Here is a 23,527-nt window from a genome sequence, read left to right as displayed (position 1 = left end):
GCTCCCTGGGGCACATCAGGCATGGGCTGTCCCTTTGAGGACAGGATGGTCAGTGCCATACCCAGAAATGAGGGAATTGGGGCGGATTCAGATGAGAAGATAGAGGCCTCGATCCACTTGAGAGGACCCTCTCCACCAAGTCGAATGCCAAGGGAGAGGGGACATCCCCAGAAACTAACAACGGAGCCTAACTCTTAGGGTCCAACCGGGGAGTCGGAGTTGAGCCAGCTGGCGCCGAGAAGCCAAGGGAGGTGCTGCGCTCTGACAAACTTGGAACTGACCGCAACCTCCCCCCAGATCTGATGTCAAGACTACGACTCCGAGAGCTCAGATCCAACCCGCTCAAGGTCATGGCCGGAGTTGAGGTACTAGGTACCATCGGCACCGGCCCTCCAACTCCAAGGGCTCTCAGATCCAAGGATTTGAAAACTAAGGGCCGGATTGGAGAAGTAGCCATGGGGGCAAAAAAGGTTTGAGAACCCCCTGCTCCGGAGGGAGAGGGGGTTGGCAAGATCCCCATCTGGATCTGGGTGCTGATAAACGTCCACATCATCCTGTCCATCTCTGACTCTGAAAGGCTGCAGGTGGACCAGAGTGCCGGTGAGGGAAGGCCCTAGATGGAGTCGAGACACAGTCGGCTCCGGCGAAATTTTCAGAGAACGGAGCCTAAGGGTGCTGGGCCTAGGTGGAGTCTTCAACTTTGCTGGAGGCCCCGATTGTGCCAAGTGGTTGTAAGACCGCTTCTTACGCCTATCTTTGTGTCTCTTGTCTGATTCTGAAGGCCTAGAAACGGGGGTTTGAGCCCTGGTGGCCTGAGGTGGAGAGCAGGAACAGCCATTCCCGATGCTGGTAAGAGTTCCTTCATGATAAGTTTTGCCCTCCTATCCTTGAGGGCTGTAGGATCAAATCCTGCACAAATGGTACAGCCCAAAACCAAATGGGGGACACCTAAACACACCACGCACAGAGTGTGGACATCAGCTGGAGAAAAGCTTGTGGCCAAACTCTGTGGATTTCCTGAAAACAGGCTTAGGAGCCTCAGCCATAACCCAGGAAGGCCCGAGAGCACACACACACACACTTACAGTAGAGAGATAACACAGGGGACACACTAACTGGGAAACTACTTTTTTTTTTTTTTTTAAACCGATGACGGATGCAGGTGTAGGGGTGAAAACTAACTAGCCCAAAGGCTAACACTTGCCCAAAAACTGCCAAAAATGCTTGGATATTGAAACCATGCTGCTGGCTTGAAAAGCGGCAAACGAGATCTGGGAGAAGGAAGGAGATGGACGGGTATTATGGGTAAGGGGAGGAGCTTGGAGCTCTGATCAGAAGCTGGTGAAATGGCCATTTCGGATCCTTTCTGGATCCGAATATCCACACGCTGATGACCAAATGAAGTCAACTACTTCAGATAAGTTAAATTATCTACACTGTCCCAAGACAAATACAAATTAAAATATCTACAACATATACTGTGAGGTGGATAAGAATCGGGAAAGCAGGAAGAAGGTTAAAAAGGGAGAAAGGTAGTGGGATTGAGCAATGATGGCAGATAAATAGGAGGTTGAAAGTCAGGAGGTGGAAATAATCTGATGGTATCTACAGGTAAGTTTGTAGGGAGGGATACACAATTGTAAATGGAGGATCTAGCTGAAAGAAAACAAAGCAAGAGAAGAAAAGGAATCTTAATTATGCAGCATGAAGATAAGTGAGCACAGTAGCTGGCTCATCTAGCTCATGGTGCCTTTCTCTGATCTGATGCCCCTCAACTATAACAAGTGTGGAGCAAAAAAAGGTCCCCTCCCTATATGGCTAGTGCTCCTCAATGAAGGAGCAAGCATCAAGCCAAAAAGCCAAACCAAGTTCTCTTTCTACACTCCTTAACAGAGGAGTAAAAATACTGCTTCTACTTTTAAAACTGTAGCAAGTGGATTGCTAAAATAACAGCAAAACATTTGTTACAACTTATACCACATACACACAAAAAGTGATGAAGTATGTCAATACTACAAAACAGCAGTACTGAAATTCACTACTAATTGATTAGCATCTCCAATTACTCCCTTTAACACCTTGCAGCTGAGATGGATGTCCCCCCCTTTGCCCCACTCTACCGATGCTACTGTTGACACAAAGCCATTCTGCTTTAGGAAGTGTGTGGCAATGGTGGTCTGTTTTAGGGTACAGTGTTATAGATCAAATAAGAGGACCATACTTTAATTGTGCCTGAAGAACACCCTTTCCTATAGCATTTATTCCTTGTGGACAGAGAAGTTTATTTCTTTAGTGATGCTTATGTGGTGTTGAAAATTGTGTGGACTACTGATCCAAGCCTCTCAACAGCAGAAATGATCTGTCAAGATCTATTGGGGGGGGGGGGGGGGGGTTGGTTATTGTGGAGAATTTGCCAGTTTAGAGGATGTGTGTTTAATCACTACTTAGTACTGAATACCATGACCTTTTTTAAACTGAGGTAGAATAGGTGGGTCATTTTTAAAGTCAGCGGGTCACGGTCTAATAATTCTGATTTAACAGTGCATCTGTAAAACTGCCATGAAATCAGCATAGAGAATAAAAGACATGCGAGTAAGGTTAAAGGGAATTTATTAATAAAAAATAAAACAGAAAAGAGTATGTAGGTAGGACAGAGCCCTGGAGGACTCCTTTGTACAGGCTGGCAATAGAGGATGTCAAAGTACCTACTTTTACTATCCATGTTGATAAGACTATTGTGAAGGCATACAAGACCAATATTCAGGTAGTGTGACAAGTCCAAAGCCATGATGCTTCTTGGGTAAAAAAGCATGTTTCTGTAAGCAGGTAGATCATTGGGAGTTAACTCATTTTGTAAGTTTACCTAACAGTAGAAGTAAGAAATAGTCCTGAAGACTTTTGCTGAGGAAGGTTTGGGTGTCTTTGTGATAGGGGCTGTATTATGTATTCACAACATAATCTGAGTAACCAGGACAGAAGCTCATTTGTCACTTGGTAAGAGTCTTAAGAGTATTTCTATGTCCCCTTTTTTAAATACAAGAGAAGTGAAGGGAAGAGGGTCTAAAGTGACGGGAAGGGAGTTTTTCTTTGAACTTTTTTTTTTTTTACTACCACTGCCTGTCGATCTTCAACCCAGTCCCCTCCCAGCCAATATGCCCCATCTCCCGTGAGTTCTCACCCAGATGCTGAGGGTTGTGAAATGGACTGATGGCAAGGGACATCCATTTATTGCTGCAGAAGGCATTCTCTTCAAGCAGCCCTGTTCCTCCTCCCGAAGTAGTACTGATGGTCTCTCCAGTCTCCACCAGAAAACTGCATTGCAAATGTGCCCTTCAGGTCTGTGCAACCCCCACCTCCAGAAAAATGTAAGTAGGCCACAACCCTTCGTTCTTTCTCCTCCTTACCCGGATATGCCAGTTCCAGGGCAACTAATCAAATGTCAGTCACCAGGGTTGCAGTCAGTTGCTCCATCCACTCTGCGCAATGCAGCTAGACTTAATGGGAAAGGAGAGTTGAAGGGGTGGGTGAAAGGTCAGTACATTCATGAAAGAAGTCAGAGGTGGTGTGGTTACCAAAAGCAGTTTACAGTGGATAAAAAGGTGTACACACCCCTGTTAAAATGTCAGGTTTTTGTGCTATGAAAAAATGAGACCACACTAAATCATTTCAAAACTTTTCCCACCTTTAACGTGACCTATAATCTGAAAAAAATCAATTGAAAAACAAACCGGTTAGGGAAAAAATAAAAAACATACAATAAGCTGGTTACATAAGTGGGCACACCCTTAAGCTAATACTTTGCTGAAGCACCTTCTGATTTAATTATAGCATTCAGTCTTATTGGGTAAGAGTCTATTAGCATGGCACATCTTGACTTGGCAATTTTTGCCCACTCTTCCTTGCAAAAGCACATCAAATCTGTCAGAATGCAAGGGCATCTCTTGTGCACAGCCTTCTTCAGGTCATCTCACAGATTTTCTATTCTCTAGCTGGGCCATTCCAAAACTTTAACTTTTCTTCTGGTGAAGCCATTCTTTTGTTGATTTGGATGTATGCTTGGGGTCATTGTCCTGTTGAAAGGTGCAATTCCTCTTCATCTTCAGCTTCAACTTTCTAGCAGACGCCTGAAGGGTTTGAGCCAAAAGTGACTGGTATTTGGAACTGTTCATAATTCCCTCCACATTGACTAAAGCCCCAGTTCCAGCTGAAAAAAGCAACCCTAAAGCATGATACTGCCACCACCATGAGGATGGTGTTCTTTTGGTGATGCGAAGTGTTGTTTCTGCACCAAACGTACCCTTTGGAATTGTGGCAAAGAAGATCAACCTTGGTCTCATCAGACTATAACACCGTTTCCCAAATGTTTTTGAGAGATGTGATGTATTGTGTTGCAAATTTTAGCCGGGCCTGCTTGTTTTTCTGGGTAAGAAGAGGCTTCCGTCTTGCAACCCTACCCCATAGTCCAGACATATGGAGAATACAGGAGATTGTCACATGCAGTACACAACCAGTACTTGCCAGAAATTCCTGCAGCTCTTTCAGTGTTGCTGTAGGCCTCTTGGCAGCCTCCCTGACCAGTTTTCGTCTCGTCTTTTCATCAATTTTGGACGGATGTCCAGTTCTTTGCAACGTCACTGTTCCATATTTTCTCCACTTTTTAATGACGGTCTTCACTGTGTTCCATGGTATATCCAATGCTGTGGAAATGTTTTTGTACTCTTCTCCTGACTGATACCTTTCAACAATGAGATCCCTTTGAAGCTTTGTAAGCTCTCTGCAAACCATGGCTTTTGCTGTAGCAGGCAACTAAGTAATAGTCAGGAAAATCCTACTAGGACAGCTGAACTTTATTTGGGGTTAATCAGAGTTTCTTTAATTGATGGCAGGTGCGTACCCAAGAAGATTGAATGCTGTAATTAAATCAAAAAGTTCTTCAAAGTATTAGTTTAATGGTGTGCACACTTATGCAACCAACTTATTGTATGTATATGTTTTATATTTTTCCCCTAGCAGATTTTTTTTGTTTTTCAATTGAACTGTATAGATTATATGCCACATTAAAGGTGGGAAAAGTTCTGAAATGATTTATTGTGGTCTAATTTTTTATATCACAAAAACCTGGCATTTTAACAGGGGGTGTATACACTTTTTATATCTACTGTATATGGTCCTGTCCATGGTACTTCTTGAACTGATGATCGGTCAATAATATGGTTAACTAGTTTCCAAATTTTTTTTAAGTTGCTTAACAGAGGGGGGTTTTTTGATTCTGCAGATAGGTCACTTTTTGGTAACCGCTTTTTTCGTCACTTTTTGGTAACAGCTTTTTGGGTTTGATTTCTTAGGGTTAGGAACCAGTTTTTATTTTCAGGACTTGGATCCCTTTTTCGCTGTTTTCAGTCTGCATATCTGGGTTTAAAATATTTCAGTTTGTAACCCAAAGTGTATAGCTTCATTTGTACAAGCCAAAGATAGCAGGAAATATTTTTGCTGAAGGAAAAGCAGTTTTTCAGTGACAAGAGCAGTGGCTAAAGGGAGACTGATTTACTGAATGTTAAGAAACAAGTCAGTGTTATCTAGGACTTGTTTTACTGTGGTAAGCTTTTCTGAAAACTTAACTGAAATGTGGCTAAGTTTAGACAGCAGCAGAATGAGTGTAAAAGTAATTGGAAAGTGACAATTTAGGGATGCACTGAAATTTTACTAGTTGAAATTTTGCTAGCAATGTTTGTACTTATCAGGTCAAGACGGGAGTTTCCATTTGTTTTGAAATTAGATCTGTTGGATCCTACAATCACTGGCATGAGGTCATGATCTACGAGAAAGATGTAAATGCCACTGTATTAAGGTCCTAAAAGTTGATATCAAAATCTCTAAGAATGATCAAGTTTTATATGGTTTTCACAAGTGAAACTGATTCAAGATAAGGCTTTTGAATATGTCGGGAGAAGGGGTGGTTGAGAAGCAAATTGTGAAGAGAAGAAGATAGGAACTGTGAGAAGGAATGCAACTCAAGACCATTAGGGAAGTTTAGCTTGTGAAATGGTTTAAATCTGCAGTTTACTTTTGTAAAGCAGAAGGGTGGTTACCCCCACCAATTTATATGTCTGGCTGGGCACTGAATATGTGCATGGGTATCCAAGGAAGTGGTGACTAAGTTTGGTTGGTCATCTTTAGCCCATAACTCTGTGGCAGCAAGATGACGAGAATGACTAATGAAGAAATGCATGAAGTTGTTCCAATCTGTTTTCGATGCTACCAGCATTAATAAAGGGAAATTGTAGCTGGTGGGTAGAGAAACTGCATTTCTGTGAGGACAGGAGTAGATTAAGTATTACTTTTAAGGATCCAAGGGAAAATAAAAGAAAGTACAGTTGTGCCCACTTACCATAATTTTAGATGTTCAAGTCTATCAATATTGTAGTACTGACTCTTAGGTCTTCCTGCCATGCAGAAACGCACAAATAGCCCGACCTGATTTTCAGAGTTGTTGCATCATCTCTAGCAGAGGGATAGCAATTCACTGATGTTTGGATGTCAGGGTGTAAAGAAAGGCGTCTGTCGGTGCCATCCCCAGGTCTAAGTACTGAATGGGTAGTCTGATGCCTGAGGACAGCACGACCTCCCCAGATGTCTGATGTTAAGTGAGAAGGAGGAAAAAATAGAAAGCAGAGAGGGAGTGATGGAGATATGATTATCTGCTCTACCCTCTGGACCCAGCAAGGAGGAGACAAGTGATCAGCAGACAGATGGGCTGGAGGGTGGGAGTATGTACAGCAACACTGATCAACTCAAATATCTGCAATTATGGTAAGTGGGACACAAATATACTGTGCTCTTCTTAATCGATGTTGCAAAAGTTGCATGGTAGATTAACTGTATCAACTATATGCCCTTAGGAAATAAGATTTTGAAGGAAGGCATAAGCAAAATCTGCTCCTGCGCTGAGGACATTGCCTAAGATATAGTGTTTTGTAAAGGTGTGCATCTTCCTCTAGGATGGCCTGGCTGGGAGGCTCCTTTGAGGAAAGCAGTGGTAATTGCCCCATGTCTAGTGGAGTGGCCTTTGATATGCCTAGGTTTACTTTCCATGGTGTGAACAGCAAATTGAATGCAGTTAGCAATTTCTGGTGGCTTTTGCAGAGTGTAAACAGATCAAACCTATGCTCTATTAGAGCTTTTTGTCCAGTCTAGATAGCACCTGATCTGCCTGTGCACATCCAGGGAGTGGAGGACTTGCGCTGCCCTGCTCTGTGGATTTGGGCAGAAGACTGGTAGATGGACAGCCTGGTTTAAAGTAAGCTCTGATACCACCTTGTGCATAAATAAGTAGTTATGTTACTACCACAACGGTCCATTTGTGTTGTTGATTTTCATTTATCCTTGACCTCTGGGATATGGTTCCAATTCTCGGAACTGGCTCAACCATTATAACAGCTTGCACAAGCCAAAAATTCTCAAGCTAAGTCTCTATCCAGAACACCCCTCTCCAGATTAGGGATCAAGAGGCAGTCCTGGGGTAAATTTTCTGTTTCCTATCTATAGATATTAAATTGTGCCTGAATATGGAAAGGGATGAACTTAGTTTTATGTGGATGGGGAGCTTGTTCTCGGCTGCGATATCCTCTGCGAGATGTACCTGTTCCTCCAAACCATTCAGCCAATGTTGCAAAAGAGGTTTATATTCCTAGATTGAGTACTTTCGATGACTTGAGGACGAGTATTCATGTAGCCTTGTGACATACCTATGTCTTAGGAACATTTCATAAGTTTAATCAGCTTGAACTAAAAGAAGGCCACCAGGGCTATACATTACCTCCAACTCTGGCAGCCACAGTTTTACTCTGATCTCGATTAAGTCAGTGAGTGCTTTTAGCAGAATCAATTAAATTGCAGTCATCTTTATCAGTGGGTATAAAAATACACTCTGCATTCTCTTCAGCAATAAAAACAAATCACAGCAAGCAAAACACCCCAAACTTTCAAATAAATCAAGAACTAAGCTTCAATGTTCCAAACAAGAAGTGGCAATGAAAGAAGATGGCTATCAATAACAGAAAATTCCTCACTGTAAAAATTAACTTCATCAATGGCATTATAGCAGTTAAATTTTTTGCATGCAAATTTCCAGCTTGATTCATAAACACTCCCTTCAATTTGCAGGACATACAGATTAAGGAATTTTCTGTTCCACTGTTGTAGTGTTGTACCAAAGGCAGCTCTCACTTAGAGACTTGCCCAAGGCAAAAACACTACAATACTGGTGGCAGACACTCTAAAGTCTGGAGAAGTGGGTTAACTACTGAAGGTGGCACCTTGAGACGTCTGCAGAGAATGCGCAGTTCTTCAGTATTTAGAGCATCAATCCTGCGATGGTACTCAGCCAATGACACTACCTGAATACGAAGACAGGAAAAGAATAATTCCACTGACAGTTTAGAAGGAAAAAAGACAAGTGTGGAAAAAGAAGACAACACAAGACAAAACTATGGAAGACATTAAAATGTACAATAAAATCAAACTCAATGAAGACGTTATTTTAAAAACATATTTAACAAAATGTGTTAACATAAAACAGACAAGTGTATATGATTATACAAAATTTACAGATACATCAGTACAGTAACAGAGTATTTACATTAATACTTTCTGAAGTGCCTACACTTGCCTGAATGAAAGAACATACTATGAATTCCACCTTTCTATGGCAGTTGTGGTCAATACTGCTGCAACACAGTAAAAAGTATACACAGGATAATGCAAAATCATAGCAAGTTACTGCATTACAATAAACCATAACATTTGTCTAGGACTAATGGAAATGTAAGCTACATCTAGTGTATGTTTAATGAATGTAAAAAGCTAACAATGAAAAGATAAGCTTTTGGTGTGTGTGTGTGTGTGTGTGTGTGTGTGTGTGTATACCAATCCCAGCCAAAAAAAAAAAACACATGCATGTTTGTTTTTAAGATAAAAACCTGATGGCACATGAAAATAATGCGAGTGCAACTTACTGCTTGTATTCTGACAAATACACATTATTTGCCTAATCTTTAATATTTTTTATAACCAAGAAAATATTATATCAAAACGTCCATGTATCCAGTACAGTGAAAAAAGCTCAGCAACGCTTCCACTTTCTAAGGAAACTTTGGAAGGCAAAATTACCAAGCTCCATACTTCAGGCCTTTTATAGGGCTACCATTGAAAGTGTCCTGACCAACAACATTACAGTCTGGTATGGGAGCTGTAACAACCTAGATTGGAAGGCTCTCAAGAAAGTTGTAAGGTCAGCAAAAAAAATCATTGGCACGTCCCTTACACCTCTTGAAGATCTGCACAAATGCCGGTGCATCAACAGGGCCAAAAAGATTTCCAGTGATCCAATGCATACGGCCAATGATCTGCACACACTCCTCAGGCGAGCGATACAAAAGCCTGCATTGTAGGTTAGACTGTTGAACTCTTGTGAAAAATGAAACATGACTTCGGTTACATAACTAGCATATCAAGTGGCTTATTTCTGGATGTGCAATAACCAAATGCAATACTAAGGTAGCTCACCTACACACTGAAGGACTGTAAAGTGCAATATACAAACTGTGCAATAATTCAGTCTAATCACAGATATTCTGCTACCATTTCAATTTTACAGTGACCATATTACCCTCATACTGTTCTCTGTCTTCGTTGTCTCCTGTTCTAGAATGGGTGTGGGTCACTGCTGTCCGACTTTACTTACTAATTGGTGCTTATTAAATTTCTACTGTGATATTTTATTAATTTTTCTCTGTCTATATGTGCAACTGTTTCCTGCATTAAGAACGAGGCACTGTAATTTTGTTCAGCTACACTGCTGTGTAGCTCTGAATGACAAAGTTTTCTTTGACTTGACCGACTGATGGGAGCATCAGCAGCACTGACTGTCCTCCTGGCTTAGGGAGATGAATCAACTAAAGAACGGCTCGCCCAGATCAAATCCAAAGAACCTTTTGAGGTAATCCAAGGCAATAACAGGGCAAAACATCCACTGTGTTGAAGGAACAGCCACATCCTAGGTTGAGTGTAAACTGAATTATTCTTAAACTCATTCAGTTGAGTTCCTCAATGTAGATATAGTTGATCTTTGTTCCCTACTACATTTTCTCCATGGGAGGAGGAGACCTTAAGCCAGAGAAGTTTGTGCTTTCAAGTGGATTTAACATTCTCTCTCCCACTGTACCCTGCCTTACTGAATGCTTCCAGGGGATTCTCTTTCCGCCACCCATTCCAGTAGTACATATTCTACAACCTTCTGTGAAAAATTACTTTCCAGACATCTGTGGTGTGTTTACCTTCTGCTGTCTGTGCTCACCTCCTTTTCTCTGCCATGCCTGTTCAAGATAACTCATTCACAACTCCCCGACATGAAGCCCACCCCCTTCTTGATCTCAAGTGAGAAGAGATGTAGCCCTTCTTGCCTTGGGTCATATCCTTCTCTGTCCATCATAAGGATCACTAACTTTCTTCTAGATTCTTTCCAAGGGTGTGACACCCAATTCCTTACATGTCCAGAAATGAAAGGAGTACTGAAGTTGTGGCCTTACCAAAGTACTGCAGAGTAGAATAATTACCTCTTTACTTCTTGCCTCTATATCCCTGAGGACACATTCCAGCATTCTGTTTGCTGCTGCCATCAACTTTATTCCCACAGTCCAATCCAGGTGTGATCAACACCCCCTATGATCATTTTCCTATACTGCTGCCACCAGTTCCACTCTTCCTATACTACCATTTCACACCAGGGTTGTTATGGTTTAAGAGAAGTACTTCACATTTAGTTGCATTGCAACTCAGATGCTGAATTTCTGTCTACTTGTTCAACTTTATTTGCACCTAGTTTGTCTCACTACTGAAGAGGCTGAGCATGTTCGCTATTCATGCAAGTATGACCGACTGACAGCTACCGCTGGTGATTAACTCACACTGGCTACTGTCCTGGAGACTGTTGTCTTTCAGAAATGTTACCAGTCCCCCACTCAGGATTCTCTTCATGACTATCACTCTTAAGATAAATAATCTGTTGCCCCCTTTTTCCTCACCCCCATGTAAAAGAGTAACACTTGCCATTTTCTAGGCTTACAACACTGTGGCATTAGGTAGTTAACTTTTGAAGATCTCTGTTGAGGGGTGGAGGTGGGGGTCTGCCCAAACACTGACCAGATTTCGGAGAACTGTGAGGCAGTCAACCCAGACCTTCTGCTTTAACCTACCTAAAAAGGCAGTCAGCTCCCTCTCTACTTCCTCCATCTCAATGTCAATTTATCCCCTCCTCCATTTTGCCCAGTCTCTCTCCAAGCATGGGACACTCCCCCCCTTGCTTTGCGAAGTGCAAAGCAAAGTGCTTATTCGATGCCTCTGTTTTCCATGTTTCGCCAATCTCCCTATCATCTTTGCTCAGCCTGTCCATTTCTGCTCCTTCATTAATTCTTTCTGCCATGTACCTTTCTTCTTTCTATTATACACTTTATAACAGAAAAAAAAAACTTGCTCCCTTTCAACTTTTATCCCTTACTGCTGCCACATTTTGTTGTCTTTTTGCTAGTCTCCTTATATAAGGTCTCCCCCACCCCATTTAGCTTTCCCTCCCAGTCATCTTAATGACTAGTTCATTCCACTCGGTGAGAGCCCTATGGCTCATTCCTTCTCAGAGGGTGAGGGTTTGCAGGAATGAAACAGGGGCCGACATATGGGTGGAAGAATTTTCTTTTTTTGTCCCTTTTGTATCCTAGCTTCCCCATGCACAATCAGTTAGCAACCCATTTAAGTTGGTATACAATGAGTATTAGTGTTGAGGTTGTCCCTCAGTTTTGCAAGGGAAAGTACCTCTTCAGTCTCTTATCAGGGGAAACTGTGCCTTACATAAATGCACCCAAGCATGAGCATTTCCCACTTTTCTGAGAGAAGCGATCAGGCTCCATTTCATTCATTCTTACCTCACACAGTCTTGCTTCTCTAGTGCCACTCACTCCAGCTAACTGAACCCAGTAGCATGTACTACAGCCAGGGCTTTCCTCCCATATACCATAGTAGGATTTGAATGTCCTCACTTTCACATTACCCAAGTGTTCATCTTGAAAATTAAGCAAGGCTATGCATGACAATCCTGGTGTACCTTCATCCACCAATGCAATTAAGGATAGTCTTAAAGGGAGTCCATGTAGTAATTTGGCCTGGACAGGTAACTTATTCCATAGGCTACAAACCCATTGAGTTTGGAAGCTAAGCTAAGACTACAGCAGCAGTGATCAATATGATGAACAGCAAAGGGGTCAAAAACAGCCTTTTACAGAAGACACAGCCTGCTTCTTCAGAGCTCCTTTTTATGAGGGGACAGCCTCAGGTATTCTAACCCACACCGATGCTCCACCAGTCACCACAATAAAGGTTGCATGCCACACACATACATAAACAGAAATGCATACATAGATATCACCACATGATAGCTCACAAGAAACTGTAAGACAGAATCTTGACAAGTTCCTCTGACACTGGAGCCAGGGACGATCAAAAGCTTTTCCACTGCCTGTTTCACTACGGATGACTGGAACATGGACAGGTGAAACACAGAACCGAATATCTCAGCTGCATCATGGCAGAAGAGTACTCACTCTCTTGCTCACCCTATCCAGACCTTTGGACTCCTTATTAAGTGGCAAGATGCTGCAGTCTTTTCCATCATGTTGGACCAAAGACAGGAGTCTAATCAAGGATGCCTGCTCAGAATCTTAAGTCAGTTCTGTATTTATAGAGTGAATCTCTTTGGAAAGTCAAGGAAGAAACAGCCCAAATGCTGTCATCAATTAAGCAGCAAAGTCGGTCAGGAGCTTCTCTCTCCTGTATCGCCTTGAGACTAGGTTCACTTACTGACGCAGCAATGCTTCAAATTATGATGTTCTTCTCTTCACTGTTGCAGTATTCAAAATGGAAGGGGACCTCCCGCCCAGGGCAGCCTGACACTTGGCCATCACACTAAAGCCTAATGATCTTGTATGTGCTGTATGTCACATTTATGGTCCTTGCACAGAACTTATGGCATAAAAGGGACGTACAGACAACTATGCAGAACTTTTTTACTGCCAGTTTGAGCTTCACTACTGCTGATAGCTGGTCTGAACACCTTGTTGTTGTACTGAATACTTAGCTAGATAAGTATCCTATTGGGGTTGCCTTTTTTCACGGCTTTGCATTTTATTTTGCTACCTGGAGTTCATGCCATCCAAAAAGGAAAAATGTCAGTGTGGGGGAGAGATTCCTCAAAAGGATCACCACGAACAGTGTCTTTTTTGTTTGTGTGCTTCACATGACCATACCTCGAGTAGTATCTGTAAGATATTTGTGCCCATGACACTCAGAAGCAGTTTCTCTTCCCTTGCCATTTATCCTAAAAAACGATGGCTTTAAACGGTTAGTCCAGGGTACCATGGCAGAATCCTTTAACCCTGAGATACTCGTGTTAGGTAAGACGATGGCCAAAAAGTCTGGGCTGGATTCTTTAGCTGTCCAGCCTCCACCAGACATCCCTCTAAAGGTTGTTAATAGTTCTGTAGGTCATTCGGGGTATACATCGGATTCCTCTGCTGCGACCCCATCAGAAGCCAGCATGGATCTGTCCTTCTGCACATCCTCCAATGATTTGCAGGCATCTGCTCCAGACACTGAGGGGGAAGCATGGTTGATCATCTCAGAGGGTCCTAGAGAAATTCCACAGATACAGGCCAGGGAGGAGATTACGGGTTTTCTTACTGAATCTCATCAAGGGTCAGAACCTCCAGTATTTGTTAAGGCTGATGTCCCTTCAAAGAAAAGACAAATACTGAAGCATGTTTAAGGACCATCAAAGGGAATGGCAAGAGTTTACTCCGGGCTCATTTTCTGCCTTGATGGCCCTAAAGCCTATTTAAGGGGTTTCAGTACCTATACATCCTTGGACTTCTACCCCTTCTAAGTGGCTTTGAATCCTCTTTTGAGGAATCTAGTTTCCAGTGTCTGATGAGGGATCTTTGTCCTATTCTTCACAGATGCCTTCGCTTTTAGCTTATGGTTCTGATGAAGTAGAATCTGTTGGTTCTGAGTCTCCTTTTGAGGAATTGTCCATTGGGGACACAATTCCTAGGATGATGGAATTCTTTAAGTAGGACTCTCAAGTGTCTGATATTCAGAGAAGATATTATGACTTGCTTCAGGTGGATACTCCTAAACCATTGGCAACACCTCCTGTGTTGGCTACCTTGTTAGATACTTTCATTGCTGCTACCAAGTCTTCTGATTCTCATGCTCCTGCTCCTAAGAAATGAAACCGGACAGGTTGCGGAGGATTGTCAGTTTTTATTTACTTGTCCTTCTGTTGATCCTGCTATGGTGTTAAGTCTCTTAAACCTTCTAAGCGTTTGCCCTCTTCCAAAGTTTTGCCTTCTGATAAGAATAGTAGAGTAAAGGAGAGGACTGGTAGGAAAATTTACACTGCTTCTACTCTGGCTTTTAGGGCTGTTAATTACCAGACCCACATGACCAGGTATGCTCTGGCTTGTCAGGTTATTTCTGACCTCCTTGGAGATCTATTCTGGATCTATCCAGGCTCAACACCTTTCTCAAGATCCCCTCTTTTCAGATACTTACTTTTCTAACCATGTTTTCTCTTTCATTATCTCAGGCTTTCCTGGTGCACTTGGATCTGACAGATGCTTACCTTCATAGCCCTTATTCATCCTCCTTTCTGCAAGTGATGTTTTTCTGTGTCTTCCTTCCTTTTTCAGTTCTCAGCTTTGCCCTTTGGCCTCTGTACAGCCAAGGGTATTTACAAAATGCCTAGCTCTCATGACTGCTTTCTGCAGGCTCCAAGGCACTCAGATTTTTCCTCATCTAGATGACCTGTTGCTTCTGGTGCCTTCTCCCAGTAAACTGTAAAAAGATCTGAAGCTCACCATTTCTCTTCTTCAAAGTTTGGGGTTTACTATCAACTTCCAACAGTCCATCCTGATTCCCTCTCAGGATCATGCGCATCTGGGTTGCAGGATTCAGACAGTGCCAATGTTGGCCTCTTTTCCACTACAAAAAGTTTTGTGATGGCAACCTTCTTTCAGTCTCTTCTTCCTCTGCCATGCTAGCCAGGCAGTTTCTTCACTCCCTGGGATTCATGGGCTATTCTATTACAATGCTTCTTCCTGTCAGACTGCATAAAAGAAAACTTCAGTGGTACCTCAAGACAGTTTGGCTGCAGCACTGCCACCTTCTGGATTTCAGTGTACCTCTCCTTCCCTGTCTAAAGAAGGAATTAGAGTGGTGGATTTAACAGTTTGCTCTCAACCCAAGACTGTCCTTTCAGCCTTTAGTCCCTTCTCAAGAACTGTTCAACAATAACTCAGACATGGGGTAGGGGGGCTTCTTTTGGTCACCTGAAAGTTCAGGATCTCTTGCCTCTCCATTGGCAGCCGGACCATATCAATATCAAAGAGATGAAAGTTCTGATTATGGCCCTTCAAGCTTTTCACCCCATGTACTCTCCAGGCCCACTGAAGGTGTACATAGACAACAGTATAGTAATGTGTATGGCAACAAGCAGGGAGGCACAAAATCTTACCTCCTCTGCAGGATGGCTCTTCAGCCTTGGGAGGTGGCTCTCAGTTAACTATTCAGGCAGTATACTTTCCGTCAAAGCACAATCTAGTGGTAGACACTATGAGCAGGTCCAAAACACAGGCTCTGGTTCCCCCTCTCTTAATGCATCTGGCTAGGGGCAATTACAAGTTACATCACTGGTTGGATCTCATCACACAGGACAGGGGATCTCACTTGTCCACTCCAATTGACACTGTGGCTGATGGGGTTTTGATCCCTTTTAGGCACCGCTTTTCTCAGGACGTGCTCAGAGTTTTACAGGAGGAAAGGAAACCCTTAATCAAAAAATCGTACATGTCCAAATGGAAAATATTTTCTGTCTGGTGCCATACTTGTAGCCAGGACCCTTTTTCAGTGGGGGTCCCTCTGGTCCTCTCTTAGTTGTGTAAGTTGCTCCATTCTGGCCTGGCCTATTCTACTGTAAAGGCCCATTTGTCAGCCATTTTTGCTTGTCTGCCAGCCTTGAATCCTGCTTTAACATCTTGTTTTGAGGTCAAACAATTTCTTAAAAGGCATCCTGCATATCAGACCTCCAAGGAAACCTATTCCTGCTCCTTGGGACCTTAACTTTGTTTTGGAAAAATTGACTCTGGCTCCTTTTGTGCCTGCAGATTCTGCTTCTTTGCAGCTTTGCACCAAGAAGATGGTTTTGTTGCTGGCTCGCTCTTCTCCTCAGATGGTGTCTGAGCTCCAGGACCCTATGGCTAGTTCTACTTTTTTGTTTTTTCACAGGGAAAGGGTGTCCCTTTGTACTAATCCTTCTTTTATGCCCAGGGTAGCAAATGAGTTGTTCTTGATTCACTTGGTACAACTCCTTTCCTTCTTCCCTTCTCCTCAGTCTGCTAGGGAGAGGATCCAGCATATCTTGGATTTACACAAACAGCTCAGGTACTATTTGGATAAAACTAAGGCCATTTGTAAGCCTGATCAACTTTTAGTTTCCTTTCATCCCAGTACATTGGGTTTGGCTGTTTCTAAGCAAACCATCCCCTTCTGATTATCTACGGCCCTGTCCTTTTGTTATTCTTTTTGTGGCAAATCTCTGTCCACTTCTGTTACAGCTCATTCCACTAGGGCTGTTGCCTCTTCTGGTTCCCTCTTCAAGGGATTGGACACCAATTCCATCCATGAAGCTGCTACTTGGTCTCCAGTGCATGCACCTTTACTAAGCATTACAAGTTTCTAGGGCCAGAACAGTTTTTGCTGAAACCATTTTATGTGGGTTTGTTGAGGGCCCTTCTCAGCCTTCCACCTCCAATTCTGTTTCTTGAGCTTTTTTTTTTACTCTACATTCTCTTTTGACTATTGCAATAGTGACACAGAAGGACATAATACAGTTATGTAAAATTTTACCTTAACAGTAGATGTCCTTCTCTTCACTGTTGCAATATTTGCTCCCCCCAGCCCAATCTTGTTTGTTCTGGCTTTTATTTTGGATTCCCTTCTTGCTGAGGGTTTCCCCTTTTTCTTCTGCATTTTTCCCTCTGTATGTACATGGACTCCTTTGTCCTATTAAGACTGTTCCCTTCTAGGGCAATTCAAGTTTCATCAGTTGTGTATGTACATCCCTTTTATCCCTTACATTCTCTGCAGGGAGCATAAATGTGATGTACGGCGCATACAAGATCATCAGGCTTTTGTATACTGGCCGAGCGTCGGGCTGCCCTGGGCAGGAGATCCCCTTCTGTTTTAAATATTGCAACAGTCAAGACAAAGACATCTACTGTTCTGGTAGGATTCTACACAACTGTACTGTCATTTCCCAAAAAACTCAGACAGCACCGGCAGGTGTAGATTGTGGCTTATGAGTTGGAAACTACACACACAATTTGATGGCTTAACCTCAACAACCACGGTCTGTAGAAACAATTCCAAGATAAGCCACAATAAAAATATCTAAACTATGCAAGTAACACAAAAGAACAAAAGTCTAGGAATTATCTCCTGGAAGAAACATTATTGCACACATCAGATACAGAAGCTTTAAAGATAAAAAGACAAATGACAAAGGAAAGCAAGGATATCCCAGTTCTAGACCCACATAGTGGAGGATTACTGACATTCGATTACAAAAATCCAGCGTGCCATTATGTTATAAAAAACAGGGCTAAACAGTTTGGAAATACTCTTTCTGATATAGGCAACTCGAATCATAGAAATTTACTAGGCTATCGACCTGCCCTTTCATCCCAATGTAATACACCATAGATACTCTAGTCAATACCCACACTGTATTTAGTAATGACTGCCCATGTCCAACATGGTTGTGGGCACTATCCCTGGTAAGAATTTACAGTGCCCCATCCATTTGTCCAGGTTCCTTTTGAGCAGTGTCATTGAGGTGCTCTATTTCACATGAATTGGTAGCCTATTCCAAACACGTGGCAGTCGCTGGGAGACGAGCTCTGTCCCTCCAGCATGTCTTATTCAAGTCACAGGCCATATTTAGGTCCCTGGAATGGGTAGCTCTAGTCCCATTCGATTTATGGATGTGCAGCAACTTTATTAGGTTTGCGTCTGAGATTGTTCTGTAAGCCAGGCATAAGTCTCCCCTAAGTCTATATGAAACAGAGTATAGTGACAGAGACTTTAGTCATCTGTCTAAGGCACGTGCTGGAGTACCTTAACCTTCTTTGCTAGGTTTCTCCAATTGCTGCAAGTGCTTTGTATGGTACATGCTAAAAGGAGCGTTACAATCAATTATGGGCCTGATCAGTGACGAGTACAGAGGAGTTACAACCTCCCTTGCTCTAGAGGTGATGCCTTTACTAATCAAGTGTGCTATGTAGAAAACCTTCCTTACTACAGTAGACACATGGTGGTCAAAGTTAAGGTTGCAGTCAAATGGTGATCCAAGAGCCCTTACCACTTTTGTAGGTACTTGGGGGTATTGTTGTTGATTTGATGGTGTGAAGGGAAACTGTTTTTGCTGAAGGAACTGATGCTGTATTTCTCTGCATTCAGTTTGAGACCGTAACCAAGACACCAGCTGTTGGTCTGCGTAAGACCCTCCTGAAGTATACTAACATCATCTGGGGGGGGGGGGGGTTCAATAACTGCACCTAGCTTGCAGTCGTCCACAGCCTTTGTCAGTCACAACCCCTTAGTTTTGGCCTGAACCTCTGAGAAGTATATACTAAACAGTAGGGGGCCCAGCACTGACTCCTGTGGCACCCCACTGGTGACAGGTCTGCTGGTTGATGTGGAGTCACCCAGTCTGACAGTGTGTGTATGGTTTGTGAGCCAGTTGGCAACCCATCAGATGGAAGGAATGAAACTGAAGATGACAAACATGGAATCACAGGAAGCTCCTGTGTGAAGGTCATAACTGAATGTGCACATACAATATTTTCTACATCCATAGTAGCCATCATGGCCTGCCGGTATATCAGAGGTAGATTAGTGGAATTTTCATATTGAGCATCTGAAACGGCTTTGTAGATATTGACAAAATATACTTTGAAGAGAATCAAGCTCCCTTACAGAAGTGTGGTAGCCATCTATCCTTCCTTTTTTTCTGGAGCAAACAGAAAAACTCTGAAGCCAAGTGCAGGTGCTATTGTGGGCTGCTCAATTAAATTTTGAGGAACAAAAATATGATCCCACAAAAGCAAACAATTTAAATGTGAATGGAGAATATCTATATACTAAATCTGAGACTGGCAGCTCATACTTACTGATACTCCTACTGCAAGGTGTCAGAGTAAATACAACTACACGTGGGTCTGGGGGTAAATCCTCTGCAAAACACTTTAAAAAGTGTAGCAGCAATTTTGAGACTGCGCTGGCTTTTTTAACTAAAAGACTCTACACTATAAAATCGCAACTTCTGAAAGGCAGCAGCTAATGGTGTGTATAAAACAGTTTTGGTACTGCTATCTTAAAAGAAAAATTCTTCTGCAAAGCCTTTGAAAATTATTTAAGAACTCACCTGTCAACTGTAATTTACAGAAATAAGCTGCTATAATGTTCTTGCCTAGTGGACGGGCTTGCACCCTTTGGGAGAGGTACAGAAAAAACTGCTTTGAAAGTCACATACCTTCTTACACCATAGCCTACTTTTATCCTGCCTTTGTTGTTTGGAGCCCCTTCCAGTAGAAAGTTCCTAGCACATACCAATGGAGCATAAGAAAATATTTTTCCTAGCTGTTGTGGCTTTCTTTTATTTTCCAACAGTATAAATTGTTCTGTCATACAGACAGGGATTCAGTACTAAGCAAAGATATCCAGGCTTTCTGCCTCACTGTCAGCCAGGAAAAAAAATGAATATGGTGCCAGGAATGAGATCGGATGGTTACATCTGTTGGTACTCATCACACAGATGTATGTACTGTGTTCACAGGCCCAATCACAGTCTAACCTTTTCAGTAACGAGAGCAGTTTTAAGCACTTTCTCTACTGTAATGACCATGCTCCAGTACAAATCCCTAAAAAAGTCATTAAAAAGCAATTAAGAACTCAGAGGAATACTAAGGAATAAAAATGCACCCACAGTCTCACTCTCACCCTGGATTTCTTGTTCAATGGCAATGTAGCAAAGGTTACAATTTTTAGAAGTATGACTGCAAGATCAAACAGTCCTAAACATATATTGCCTACCAAATGGACTCTAAAACCTACCTACTTTTTGAACAGTACACAGAATCAAGGGGTCTTGCAGGTGGCTACAACAAAAGCCTGAAATGATTTCAGCAACTGATACACTGCCAGTGGCAGAGACAAATTACTCAAGGGATCCATCCATTTACCAATTAACCTGATAAGTGAGATAAGACCACAGAACTCTTTTCAGCCATGACCCAAATCACAAGTACTACAGTAAATACACACAGCAGCATGTTTTCTGAAGCTGGGAAGAAAATGGAGTACCTGAAAAATGCATGCAGACAAGGAACAGTATGCAAATTCCCACACAGATGGTGATCATAAGGTCAGGGCTTTACCCTGGGCCCTACAGCTAGTGATCATAAGGTCAGGGCTTTACCCTGGGCCCTACAGATAGTGATAATAAGGTCAGGGCTTTACCCTGGGCCCTACAGCTATGAAAGAGAAATCTTAACATTAAGTTACAATGTTCTTTTTTAGTAGCCTCCAGCCACAGAACTCTTACTGAATATTTTCTCTGCAATGGCAATCAAAATCTGTTTCTTCCTCAGATAAAATGCTCTTTTTATGAAGACTACATTAGAAACTGACTTTTTCCTCTTTGAAAAGGCAGTGTGAGATGGAAAATAATCTAAAGTACCTGCAAAGGCATCATGTTTTACCTTCAAAGGCATGAAAGTCTATTAGACCAGAAGTGCCAGGGATTGAACCTCAGTTCTTAGCCCCATCTTACACCTGTCTGTACTGTTTAGCAAAGTAGTGGTATTCAACTACCTGCACAAAATGCATCAACTCAGCCACTACACTGTATGCAGCTTAGTGAAAAAAAAACATATCTCTAGGACAGTCTCTTACATCAGATGAAGTCCCTACCCCTGCACACTTTTCACGTTCTGCAGTACACACACCACCTAAAAAGGAACCATTTCTATCTCTAAAGCTGATTTACATACTACCTATGCTCTCTCACAGACTTGGTAACTCCTCCATCCCCCCACAGTTTTTAGTAAAGGCTGCATTTTCCATTTTGATAAAGCCTTCGAAGGTGAATTACCATTCAGTGAAGCAACAAGCTAAAGAAGCCTTATTAACACGTTCCCCCTCCTTCTCAGACCCTCTCCTATCACTGTTCTTCTTTAATCTTTTTTTGCCAGATATTTTAGAATGACCTGCCTCAAATGCTTTCTTAAATTCAGTCTCTCCTATATTTACCCTACCCATAACTTATTTTTTTACCTTAAAAGACTCCTGATTCTTACAGCCTTATTGCATCTTTTACAGGAATACCATAACTACTGTAATGCAAAACCTGAAACAGAAAGCACTCAAAGTGAAAGGCTTTAGAGCAGGAAAACTTGTCAGTGTTCACAATTCAAACTTAAGTGGGAAGTCAATACACAGAAATAGTCAAACCAGAATACAAAACAATTTTATACCACTAGATGACTAGTTTTAGAAATACCAATCCACTGGAAAGTATTAGCAAAAAAATAACAGAAAACTACCAGTGATGGAAAATGTAGTCAAAACTAATCAAAGGTTTTAACACAGTGAGAAATACACAAATATGAACATTTTCATATGCATCAACCCTGCTGAATATCATTATGTTATCAGCAAAAAGGCATGCACTTCCTTCCAAACTTTCAAGAACAATTACAAAGACATAGGATAAACAAGTCCTAGTACTGACCCTTTGGTACCACAGCTGTAACTGCTTTTTCATCTTAGCAGACTCCCTTTACTTTTACTTTGTATGTTTTTTAATCATGTTGCCACACTACAATCTAGTCCAAGTTAGTTTGAGCAGTACCATGTGAAATGCACCAACAACCCTCTCCTCTTACCTTCCAACACTCAAACTTGCAAGAGATGCACTTGTATATCCAAACTGGAACGGAATAGCTGGTCAAGAGGAGATGGTCAACACTTGCACCACACCACATGGAACACATGGCCCTCCAGAACACACACCAACACTGCCTTCACATAAAAACACAAACCACACACCCATCTTCGCGGAGGCTCTCAAAAATCTACCCAAGGAGCAGAGACCTTCACGGCAGAAACCCACTTGACCAACATAACACTAATCACGAGACACATAACTCCCCTAAACAGTGTGCCACTCAACCAAAGCCCCTAAGGCAAAACAGCATGCCCAACACACTAGTCATATGTGACTCGATAGTGAGGCACATTGATGTCCCACTCACAAGGTTGAATAAGGAGAAAGTAACAGTCAGCTGCCAGGATCCGCAACATAACACATGCACTCAGGTCCCTCAACAACAGGTACAAATATGACTCTGTCATTGTACATGTGGGTGTGAATGGCCTGAGACATGGAGGAGCTCTTGGATTATGTATCCCAGGCGGGTACGACCCTAGCCCTGAGCAGCATCCTACCATCATCCAGAACGATACCACACTACAAGCAGAAAATGATTGATTTCAACAACTGGCTAAGTTTCTGGTGTCATTCTAAGGGGCTCCAGTATCTGTTTGCCCGGGATGACATGACTGACAGACCTCGATGCTTTGCCAGAGATAGCCTGCATCTGCCTCCTCTGGGCTTCCGAATACTGGCTAAGGCTCTTGCCACCCCTATAGTGCCTTTTGCAGGCGGTGCTCCAAAAACCAAATTACCACTGTTAACAGCTACAAACAAATGCAATCTTAGGGTCATGCTGCTCAACGCTAAAAGTTTAAATCTCAAAATGCACTCGCTCGAAGCACTCCTTAAAATGGAGAACATCGACATTTGTGCTGTACGACAGACCTGGTTCAAGGCAGCAGAAAGCACCCCTGCACTACCAGGCTATAACTCATTCCACATCTTTCAGTCCCAGACCGAAGCTCCAAAGGCGGTGGTGTTTTCATATTCATAAAGGATGCGCACACCTCCGGACTGGTAGCCCAACATAACGCATCAGAGATACTTCAGGTGCAGCTAACATTGGGTAAGACAGCGATTCAGGTCACAGCCTGCTATAGGTCCCAAACCATATCCCAAGACCCGTACTCCACATTCCTAAGCACCCTGGAGAATATTAGGGTCCACCCTAATACTCTCTTACTAGGCAACTTCAACTACCCCTCCATTAACTGTGTAAACTACTCATGTACCAATACACTTGCCCAACGTTTCCTGGAGTTCATCAATTCCAAAGCCCTGGACCAGCTTGTTCTTACCCCCACTAGAGGTAGCAACATCCTTGACCTGGTCATTACTAACATGGGCGACCGTTGCTCTACACCAATA

At 42.5% G+C, this 23,527-nt stretch overlaps 1 protein-coding gene across 6 annotated transcripts in view; it reads right to left on the bottom strand.

The window, feature by feature from the left end:
- The window catches only part of OXR1 (oxidation resistance 1), a 4,227,902-nt gene that overhangs the window by 611,912 nt on the left and 3,592,463 nt on the right, over positions 1-23,527 (bottom strand). For 5 of the 6 annotated variants that reach the window (XM_044065701.1, XM_044065702.1, XM_044065706.1 and 2 more), the window contains one exon: positions 8,316-8,396. The exons of the other annotated variant lie outside the window; for it this stretch is intronic. In XM_044065701.1, the coding sequence (XP_043921636.1) occupies positions 8,316-8,396 (81 nt within the window). The remainder of the gene's footprint in view (positions 1-8,315; positions 8,397-23,527) is intronic. 6 annotated transcript variants of the gene reach the window in all.

This window comes from Protopterus annectens, chromosome 3.part0 (assembly GCF_019279795.1).
Source record: "Protopterus annectens isolate FY-2018-M chromosome 3.part0, PAN1.0, whole genome shotgun sequence".
In the NCBI taxonomy this organism is placed as follows: domain Eukaryota; kingdom Metazoa; phylum Chordata; order Ceratodontiformes; family Protopteridae; genus Protopterus; species Protopterus annectens.
The sequence above is the reverse complement of the archived record's forward strand: the minus strand, read 5'-3'. Positions and strand labels throughout refer to the sequence as shown.